At 46.5% G+C, this 10,750-nt stretch overlaps 1 protein-coding gene across 1 annotated transcript; it reads right to left on the reverse strand.

Moving 5' to 3' along the window:
* Positions 1–4,637: 4,637 nt before the first annotated feature.
* LOC105064292 (C-C motif chemokine 3-like) lies at positions 4,638–7,923 on the reverse strand. The gene is made up of 3 exons (XM_010949170.3): positions 6,288–7,923; positions 5,526–5,637; positions 4,638–5,124 (listed from the first exon to the last, which is right to left on the reverse strand). The coding sequence occupies exons 1-3, from the start codon at positions 6,361–6,363 to the stop codon at positions 5,034–5,036; spliced, it is 279 nt and encodes a 92-aa protein (XP_010947472.1). The 5' UTR covers positions 6,364–7,923; the 3' UTR covers positions 4,638–5,033.
* Positions 7,924–10,750: the final 2,827 nt, after the last annotated feature.

Below are 10,750 nucleotides of genomic sequence, written 5' to 3' on the forward strand. Positions count from 1 at the left end.
ACCAGGAAAGAGGAACAGAAGCAGCCTGTATGAGGTGTCCCCTGTCACCTATCCTTCTGCCCATCTAATAATAAAGGATTCTCCTCTCTTCTTCAATATGGGTAATTTCAGTAATGATGACTCATTATTCTGAGAGTTCTCTCATTTTCCCCATCCAAGGTCTTCTGCTTTTACGTAGCAGATTGGGTAGCGTTTGTGGCAGGACCAGTTCTGCCCCATTTAGTGTCCTGAAAGAACAGGTAGCCCTGTTTTCTGGTGGTGACTTTGGCATCACAAAGAGCTTAATGTCTCTTTTGTCTCAGGTTTGGGCCAATAATCAATTATAGGGTGACAGGAAACACACAAATCAGTATCTTCTTAAAAACAAAGTCATTCGGGCAAGGGGAAAACTAACAGTTTCTACTCTAGAGAGCAAAGGAGAAGAAATAGTCATCATGTCCAAGGTGTTAGTGTCCTTCTTATTTCAAGACAAAAATCTATGGGAAAAGACAAACACAGTAGAGTGAAAACATGTTTTTTTCCTGACCAGCATCTCTTCTATATCTTTCTTGAAACCAGAAACCCAGAGTTCCTTTGCGAAGCCACTCTTTCCCAAAATTCCTCAATTTTAAGTTTATGTGAAATTATCCAACGCACAATCCAGGTATGTGCCTCGATTCGCTTAAGCACATTGGTGAGACCCATCCCCTTAGCCACAGTGATTGGTTAGGAATTGGGTTTCTGATCCATCAGTCAAACCCAAAACAAACTAGCGAGTTTTTTCAACAGGGACACAGCCTCTCTCTTCCCTGAAGAGGATGAACAGGAATTCATGTAACACTGGAAGCTACCAGCAGCGATCCTGGGCCTCTCACATGGAAGGGAGATCAGACGGAGAAGGAAATAGGATCTGTGGGTCGTCACAGGGCTGAAGTATCCAGCCTCGCCTGGAGCCAGAGCCATCCCGTACCTTTGGGTCAGAGCCACAAGGTTCTTTTATCCCAACCTCTTTAAGATAGGTTTGCTGGTTTGTTTTCCTCTTTGAAACTACCAGCATCCTGAGAAACAGAGTCCTGTTAAAAGTAACAGCCCCTGACGGAAGTGAGGGATTGACTGAATTGCAAAAGTAGGGCGTTTGGCGAGGACCTTGTTAAATGGAAGTGGTTTGGTGTGTGTCACAATTACCTGGAGGCTGGTTAGAACACAGATTTCGTGGCCCCACCCTCTAAAGGGGGAAGGAGGGCTTAGAAATTGCATTTCTAATGGTTCCCAGGTGGTGCTCTTGCTGTGGTCTGGGCAGGACCTTTGGAAAACCGCTCTTAACCTGGTACCGGCCGCTGCTGGTTGACTTGTGGTCTATTGCATCTCGGTGCCAAGGCCCTGCGCCAAATACTAAGGCTGCAACATTAAGGACTTTGATGGGAAACATCCTGAATATCGGAATAGAATAGCTTCCATTCTTGCATCCATCAGTAACATTATTTAAGGAAGAGCTCAGGGTACTTTGAAATGGATTTATCTGAAATGGAAGAAGGAAAGAAATTCAGCTTTGCTAAGAAACGCCTTTCCAACCTGTCAGCTGGCGCCAGTAATTTGGAGTCTCGAAGGGCTGTAAAAGCTAAAGTTAGTGTGAGCAGAGGCAGGGAGGTGAGAGACTTAGCAGGAGAGAAACCTGGTCTCCAACTGTTGTCCCAAATCCCCCTACCACGCTCTCCTAGGAAATATTTGTCTTCCTTATTTGAAGTGGACAGTCAGCTCCTGATAACGATGCAGGGAAGATGTGACTTTGGGCGAGGCATCAAATATTCAGCACTTCCTCACGCTATCCCAGCCCTGTAGGGACCAAGATGGAGGCAGAGGTTTCCCACCACACGGCTAGACGTAGAGATGTAGGGGTGACTCCAGCATTGAGTCCCATACTAGGAAGCACACATTCCCAGCCCTAGTTAAAATGCAAGATGCATGACTAGATGGTTCTCTCATTCGGGTTATCTAGCTCATGTAACTGACCAGAAGCAAAGGGATCAGAAACCTACTATAATTAGAAAGGTGTTACATTGCCAAAGAAACCACAAGGGCCATCCCCAAATAGCTGTTGATTGCAAACTCCAGGCTCCTAACTCAATGTGGTCAGGAAGTAGGCAGCCCCAGAAAAGGGCTTCTCCCCAGCACACACATGTGTCCACGGAGGACATTCCCCAGAAGTGTCAACCGGAGAGGGTGACCAAGGGTCTCAGTCAAGTCTCAGGCTCTGAAATGCCCTATGAACCGCTGAATGGGGAAATTCCCCTGCTGCTCCCCTTTCCCTCCTGGGGGTCTTTGTTCTCTTTACGAGTTTATTCACAACACTTGCGTGGAAGGAGTCTTGAGCATGGTTAAGCTTCTTGTTTGCCTTTGTGTTGCTGGACCTTGAGAAACAGTTTGGTATAAAGGAGCAGATTTTATTTGTCCCAAGATGCTGGAAGCCAGTAGAGAAGAAATGGTGACATCTTTGCTGCTTCTTTGGGGACAAAAGTTGTTCCTCCCATTTTCCTGATAGAACCTAAGCCTTTTTTTTTTAAATTTTTTTTTGGGGGAGGTAGGTAATTAGGTTTGTTTTTTTTAATTGCTTTTTTTTTTTTTTTAACATTTTATTTTAATGGAGGTACTGGGGATTGAACCTAGACCTTATGCATGCTATGCATGCGCTCTACCATTGAGCTATCTCCTCCCCTCCAGAACTTTTACTTTTATCATGAGGGTAGGTGGTAATGGTGTTAGGGAAATGGGGCCCTCTTTGTGGAAGGGGATTGTGAAGTGTTTCCTAGGAGGAGCTGTGTGTGTGAGATGAACGCCTTGGGCGAAAGGACTTGTCCCTTGCATCATCCTCATTAAATAGAAGCCATTATGGCATCAAGACCGTGAGCTAAGCTGAGCTCTATTTTCTTTGCATCAACTCAGAATTCCAACCAGAAAGTAGTTTTGATGGATGGAGTATCACCCATCAAAGTGTGGGGTGAGATGAGACGGGAGAGATAAGCAATACATGCTCATTGAAAAATAAGTCAAATTTTAAAAAGTACAAAAAAATCAAGGGTCCCCATTCCTTTAAAGAAAAAAGAGTAAAAATCGCCTTTCCTTTAAGAAACCATAGTTGGATATTTGATATGTACTCTTTCCAAATATTTGCTTTTGTAAACACATAAGTATATATGATTTTTTAAAAAATAAAAAGAAAAATAGTATTCTATATGTATATTTCTGTAGCATATATGTGGAGTATAAACAGAAATATCTTTTGTACCTAATATTATGGACACTTTCCATAGATAGAGGTGTGTGTGATTCTTTTTACCAACCACAGAATGTTCCATGGGTGGGCGTCTCAATCCTCTGATTTAATCTTCCACTGGGTTAAATGGTTGTTTCCATTTGTTGTTTACAAACAGTGCTGTGAACAATATCTTTGTGTCTATATATTCCTGTCCTTCACTTGTGTTGCTACAAAATAGATTCCTAGAAGTGGAATCAGGGCAAAAGGTATTGAGATCAAATAGTAAATGTATTTTAATGTCTGCTTAATAGTGGTGTTTAATTGTACTCTAGAGTGATCGCTACAGTTCTAAAGTCATTTTGGGTTCATAAATTAGATCATTTTAAACAGAATGAAGTCATAATACATGTTTGGTTTTCACGTAAGCCTTTTGAATTTCTCCTTCTGCCAAATGGACCCTAGCTCAGTGTACAGTTCAGTCCTTATATAACTGTAACTCAGGCAGTCTATCTATTAGATAACTCAGCTTTCACAGTAAACCTGTTCACAGACTCCTGGTCCACATGTGGACTGGTTGTCTTGTCCTTCCCTAACATTAGCCATTTATTTTGTGGAGCATGGGTGCCGGGAAGAGAATCCACAATATACCTGTGACCATAGGCAGATATGCACCGCACTTGGAAAAGAGCAGTGAATCCTGCTGACAATTTCAGTGGTTCTCAGCTGTTCACATGCATGTGGAACACCTGACAAGCTTGGTAGAAATGTCAATCCCCAGGTCCACACCTAAAAATTCTGCTGTGAGCGGCTTAATCACTAGTTGCTTTTGATTTGAGTACAGATGGATTGCGTTTAGGGAAAAAAGTTGATTAGTGGTAAAGAGCAGTCTGTACTTGCATCAAAATCTAGTTGGGGAACTCAGTTGTGCCATTTACTTGCTGTGTGATCCTGACCAAATTACTTAACCTCTCTGAGTCACAGCCCCTGTTTACTCATCTGTCAAATGAGGATATTAATAGTATGTAAGCTATGCTATTTCATCATGGGGAGCAAATGAACACCACATACAAAGCACTCAGCCTAGAATAAGTCTCAAATATGTTAGTAATTGTTATTCAGAAAGTTTGATTTATTGTACTATGTACTACGAATATTCTTCTTAATGGTATCCATTCAAATGGTGAATTTTTCTAGAATATATGCATCATGATTTAATTCATAAAATATTCATAATTTCAATGTTCTGGAACTGTGGCTCCAGTGTAAAGCAGAGTATCTCTGTGGTAGCTCCCCCTTCCATCTCTCCCCAATTTTCCTCCATTTCCCTCTTCTTATTCTTTGCCTACTGTTCCTTTCAACCAGTGATTCTGATTTGCCAGATAAACAAAACCAAACTCAGTAACAGTTTACTTTTTCAAAGAGCGTCTTTATTATTTCACTGGGCAGAAACATCCAACACACAATTGTCAGTTTGGGGGCATCAATGCCATCTCTGCCTCGAACAAGGCATCTCACCACCACGCAAGTGAAGGGGGAAGGGAAGGGCGGTGATGAAGGTGTCCTGGGACCTCTCAGAGCAAACGGTCCCAGACACAGTGCAACATGGAAAATAAATTATAAAAAATTAAATACTATAAATAAGTTGCTATTTAAGTTAGGAATGAGCCCGAGAGTGTGGCTGTTTTTGTGCACAGTGCACAGGAGAGGTAGCTCTGGAGGGGATGGGGTGTTTCCAAGGCTCAGGACCCTGCTGCCTGGTTGGGCACTGAGGTCACTGGGTTTCTCAAAGCTCCCAGGCCCCTCAGGCATTCAGCTCCAGGTCGTTGATGTATTCCTGGACCCAGTCCTCACTGGGGTCAGCACAGACCTGCCGGCTCCTTTTGGTTTCAAAGCTGTGGAGAGGAGGGGAAGGATTACCCACTGAGGAATCCAGCAGGGGGATCCTGGGCCCACCACGGCCCCTCTACCCTACTCCCTGTCCTGGGCAGCCCAGGCTTGCCCACTCCTCCGGGACCCTCTGCCTATCTCAGCCCAGAGAGCTGCTCTCCCTGACTCGGGAGCCCCTCAGAGGGTCCTGCTGCCACCTCCTCCCATCCTTTCCCTCGGGGCTGGACCAGCCTCCCTGACTCTGCAAGCCTGGCCAGGTCAGGTCACACCTAAGTCCTGCACACTCGAGAGGCCCCAGAGGGCTGCGCTTTCTAGGATGGCACCCCTGGCCCATCTGTGCTTTTGGATGCTGGCCCCTCAATACCCTGCTAACTCCCCAGAGATGGGCAGGAAGACTGGCACTTACATGACACCAGGCTTGGAGCACTGACTGCTGGTCTCAAAATAGTCGACTATGAATTTCCGAGGAATCTGCCGGCCGTAGGAGAAGCAGCAGGCAGTTGGGGTGTCAGCACCAACTGTGGAGGAATGGGCCCAAGTCATTATTCAGAAGAAAAGGTGAGCTCTGAGATCTCTGGGCTGGTGAGGAGGACTCGGAGGGAGGGAGACAGCCTTGGCCAGGGTGTGGGCTGGGGGACAAGCCACTGGGAATATCCCTGTCTCTGTCCTGGTTTCTGTTCCCTTCTTTCTTTTGACTCTTCACTGTGGGCTTTCTCTGCATGCTCCAAACATTCAGACATCCCACTTCCCTTCAAGAAATTGGGTCTGGTTCAAGAAGTCACATCCCAGCAAAAGAAAACCCTCAGGGGTCTCTCCTAAGACATCCAAGGAACAGAGCTTCTGGGGGGACCTAGGGAGAGTTCATGGAAAAATGACACCCCTGGGAGGTAACCAGACTTAGATTGCAACTCTTGTTTAGGTCCCTATTTTGTCATCTGTAAAATGGGATTGTAACTTCCCTACCCAACCCTGGCTCCAGATCTGGGGACCCCCTTTATTATAAAGATTAAAAAAAAAAAAAGCCTTGAAGAGAAAGGCCAAGGTGTTCTGTCACCCTTGAAGGAGTTCTCTCTTTTTTCTTGGGGGCTCTCAAAGCCACAAGAAAAGATTGGTGTGATCTGACTGTGGCCAGACAGTGGGGACACCCTCAGCTCCAACAAGGACTCACATGGCGCAGAGAAGACCTGGCTGCAGAGGGCCATGGCGCAGAGGAGGATGGTGAGGGCAGCCGCGGGCACCTTCATGACGCTGAGCGGACGGAGGGTGGCCTGGAGTGTCAGCAGAGCCGGGGTGGGACTGGGCACTCGCTGCTGCCTGTGTCCTTCTGCAGTGGGAAGCCATCTCCCCTGCTCTTTATAAGCAGCCCTGGCAGATGGGGAAGTGGAATCCGGGGGTGAGGAGGAAAATTTTTAAGCATAGTGGTGCTTTCACACTGAGTGTTGCACAACTCAGGGTTGCCGGCAGCCACAGCAGCTCAGGATATCTGAGAATAGCTTCTCTGAGCTCTAAGACTCAGCCTGCAACACATGACTTGTTCTGGTTTCATGTGAGGAAATGGTTTTCCCCATGAGCAGGAGGAGAGTGGTGTGTGTCCACCCGGGGCTATTCTTAGCTGGTCCTTTCCCATCATGAACTCCAGCCGCATCCTTCTTACAGAGCTGAGACTTCTGTGCTTCCTCAGCTGTTCTGACCAACGGATGGACCAATGGATGGGGAAGACGTGCTGATGCCCTGGAGGGTGACATGAGCCTCCCTTGGATGCAAAGAATCCCCACTAGAGGATGAGGTCATGTTCCTGTCACTTGTCCATTCATCAAACAGTCACTGAGGGACTAGGGGCACTGGGTTAAACACTCACTGAAGGAGACATTAGATGTGGGTGTTAATATGTCAGAAGCCTAAAAATACTTATATCCGCTAGCCTAGAGAACACATTTCTAAGAAAGCATTCTAAAGAAATAAGCCTAAATACAGAGGCATCTTCAGAGCTGAAGATGCTAACCCAGCATCATCTGAAACTCCAAATAAGGAAACCCGAATGTCCTCTATCAGGGAATAATGAAGTGATGGTGTAGCCACTGGAATTGTTTACTGTTAAGCTGTTAAACTAAAGGAAGTTGCATGAATGTAATCATAACACCACTCGTAAAAAAAAAAAAAAAAGACAAAATATTGTACAAGTTGTACAAGATGAAAAATTATACAAATGTGTGTATATGTGTATACACACATATATGATAAATATTGTAACCATAGTATGTATATATGGTTATAGTGTACACACACACACACACACACACACACACACAGCCTAGGCACGAAAAAAATAAAAAGCTTTGGAAATAAATACCCAAAGCATTTATTTCCTCTTTTTCTGACATTTTCTCATTTTTGGGGGGAGTAAGAATGTACTACCTTTGTGGTCAGTCCACAAATTTATGGACACGTTCTGTTTTAAAACACACCACCACCAGCTGGAAAGCAGGTTGTTGTCAATTGCTTAATTTGGGAGAATTTTTTGATTCGTACACTAAAGTTTCTTTTCAATGGGCTTTGCTACAATGAAGCCTTGATTTCTGTTTCTCTGAACTATTTTGAGGAACCTGTTAGGTATTTACATAAGTAATGCCAAATTCAAAGCAGTTTTCTGATTCTTTTCAATTCACGATTTCAGTGGTGTGAAAAGAGTCTTATTTTCTTAGCCTGATCTATATACTTGTTTCTTTTCCTTCCTTTATTATTTTATTACAGAACTAGTAAGCATAAATCACATTTTGTATTGAGAGATAGATTTAGCTCTTTCTAATAATCTTTGTCCTCTGGATGCGCAGTCTAGTAGGAGCAAGTGGAGTGTGTAAACAGGTCACCACAGCATTTAGCAGAAAGTGCTAAGGTTCTTCGGAGGAAAGTAAAGTTTAGAATGTGAGGAGGAGGGAGCCATGACCTCCCTTGGGAGGACAAGAGAAGGCTTCACGGGAGGGGTGAAATTTTGGTTGGGTCTTTAAAGTTACCTAGGATTTGAAGATGTATAGACGAGGTGGCAGTAACGGCCCAGCTGGTGCAGACTTGCAGGTGTGAAATTGCTGCTTCACAGGGAGGAGTGACTAGTTCAGAGCAGCCGCAGAGAGGGGGAGCAGATATAGATGAGGATGCTAAATGAGGGCTAAACCAAGAGGGCTTTGGATCCCCGCCCCCTCTCCAAGGAACTAGAACAATGAAGGAAATAAGACAGAAGCAAAGTGAGACCACACCTTAGGAACTCAGTCCTTCCTGTGCCTGTAGAGTTAAGTTACTTCTCTTAAAACCCAAGGGCTGTGTTTCCATCCTATCCCTGTGATCCCTAATGCTGCTCGTGAGGGGCGAAGGGTAGCCTGGAGCAGGCAAAGCAAAGGCAAAACTGGGGGCAGTGGCAGGCAGGTTTCACTGGGGCTTTAACACCCAGGTTTCACTGGGGCTTTAGCACCCAGCTGTTTTCCTCTGTTACTGTCAACTCCAAAAAAAGGAGTCTATCACTTGCTTCATTGGAAACTCTAGATCACAGACAGTGCCTCCTCCTCCCCCTGACCCACTCTGCTCCAGCCCTCAGGCAATTACATCCCCTCATTTACTTCTTGGGGAACCCCCGCCATCCTCGTGATTCAATTTCTGAGAGCCGTTGTCTCTGAGGAGGAGGAGAAGAAGGAAATGGAAACTGCTGAATCAATCACGTTTCTCATAATGGACCTTAATACCCCCCTCTACTATTACAGCACCTACCACATTGTGTTATAATTAGTTACAGTGTAATGGTCTCCTCAAAAATGCAGACCGTGCCCTGTTGATTTTAAACTAAATTCATGCCACGTCTTGGTGGATTTAAACCAAATTCTAGCACATGATGATTGTAACATGATGAATTTTTCTGACACAATCCCTATTTCTTATAATTTTGTTCTTTTTAATAAAGGCGATTTATTGAATATAAAATTCTATCGTAGTGATTATATATTTGGAAGATTTTTCATACCAATCCTAAAACCAGGAAGTAGCCCTTTGTCCCATGTGTTTCTTGAATCAGAAAATGATATACTGGGAGACGGAGAAGATGGCGGAGTAGAAGGACGCTCGCAGGTCACCCTCTCCCACAAATACACCAAGACCCACATCTACAGACCCACTCAGCCAACCAGAGCACCTATGGAACTCCGACAGAACATCGCCCTCTTCAAAAGATAAAGACGCCAAAAATCTGGTAGGAGAAAAGGAAAAAAGAAAGAACAAAAGGCAAAGCAGCGCTGGACGGGTCCCGCCTGGAGGGAGTGGCAAAGGAGGACTGGCGCTCGCTCGCTGGGTCTCCCCTCTCCAACTGAGAGGCCAGCGGGACGGAGGGGGAGCCTCCGGGGCTCGGATCTGTACAGAGCAGCCCTTGACTAACAGAACTAAGTTAAACGGGCACAGAGCGTCCCCCCGACACCCAGCCTGAGACGCGGGCCGGCAGCCGCGGGCAGGGCCAGGCTGCACAAGCCGGGCGGAGGACGGAAGTGGCTGCACGGAGGCAGCCCCGGGGGAACGCAAGGGGCTGCGCGCCGTGGCTGTGGGTGCACAGGGCAGAACAACCTGGGCCCTCCATAAAACAGCAAGGTTGATGTGCTCTCGGGGGAAGGGTGCACACCCCCATCTCTGAAAACCCGCGGAAAGTTTTTGGGGGAAGAGAGGCGGGGTTCAGGCACAGCCGCCATATCCTCCGCGCTGAGCACCCAGGCGGGGGCGGGGGCGAAACCTGCATCCGCACCAAAGGGCTTGGCAGCCTCAAAGGCCAGACTGAGACTGGCCTGCAGCCCGGGGCAGATAGGATCCTTCCATCCTGGTCCCTCAGAGAACTTGCTCCACAAAGACAAACAGGGAGCTGGGTTTTGGCTCGGAGCAGGGACAGGGCTGTCCCTTGGTCTTCCCCGAGCCCACCCGCGGAGCGCCGACCAGGGCGGAGCGCGCAGCCGCACAGAGCAGTGGAGCTACCGGCGGCGGCGCAGGTAGAGCGAGAGCGGCCCTCCGCCTTTCGGGCAGGAACACAGCCCCTGACCGAGGTGCTGGGAGGGGGCACGACCCGCCCTCCTACCCTGCCAGTCTGCAACATCTGACTGCGGCATCCGGAGGGGCAGCGACCCGCCAGCCCACAGCAGAGAGCTGCACCTGACCCAGTGTTAGGAGGAGGCGCGATCTGCTTGCCGACAGGTGCTGGGAGCAGCACAGAAGAGGGCGCCAACGGAGGGCCTCTGAAAACAGCAAGCTGAGCTTCCAAAACAGGACGAAGACAGAAAGACTTCACAGTAAAAGCACACAGACTCCAGGAGAACACCGACAACCCCCCCCCCCTTTTTTTTAAATCTGTTTTTACCTGTTCTATTTTCTATTACTCTCTTAATCTTTACTTCTTAATTCATTTCTATTTCTCTTGGGTTTTGATGTCCTGCTATTGATTAGACACAGGTTTCGAATACATCTATTCATCACCCCCCCCCTTTTTTTGTAAAGGTTTCAAAAGGACATCTCAACCCGATTAATACTCTGCTTCAACTCACTCTTCTGTTATTCATTATACAGTTTTCAAACCCTCTTTCTCCCTTCTTTTAAAATTCTTTCTCTCTCTCTCTT

The sequence above is a fragment of the Camelus bactrianus genome, chromosome 16 (genome assembly GCF_048773025.1).
Source record: "Camelus bactrianus isolate YW-2024 breed Bactrian camel chromosome 16, ASM4877302v1, whole genome shotgun sequence".
NCBI classification, from domain to species: Eukaryota; Metazoa; Chordata; class Mammalia; order Artiodactyla; family Camelidae; genus Camelus; species Camelus bactrianus.

Coding starts and splice junctions, on each gene's coding strand:
- LOC105064292 (XM_010949170.3), bottom strand. CDS start 6,363: ATGAAGGTGCCCGCGGCTGCCCTCACCATCCTCCTCTGCGCCATGGCC. Junction 5,638..6,287: donor CCAGGTCTTCTCTGCGCCAT/GTGAGTCCTTGT, acceptor ATTCCTCCACAG/TTGGTGCTGACACCCCAACT. Junction 5,125..5,525: donor TGCTCCAAGCCTGGTGTCAT/GTAAGTGCCAGT, acceptor TCCTCTCCACAG/CTTTGAAACCAAAAGGAGCC.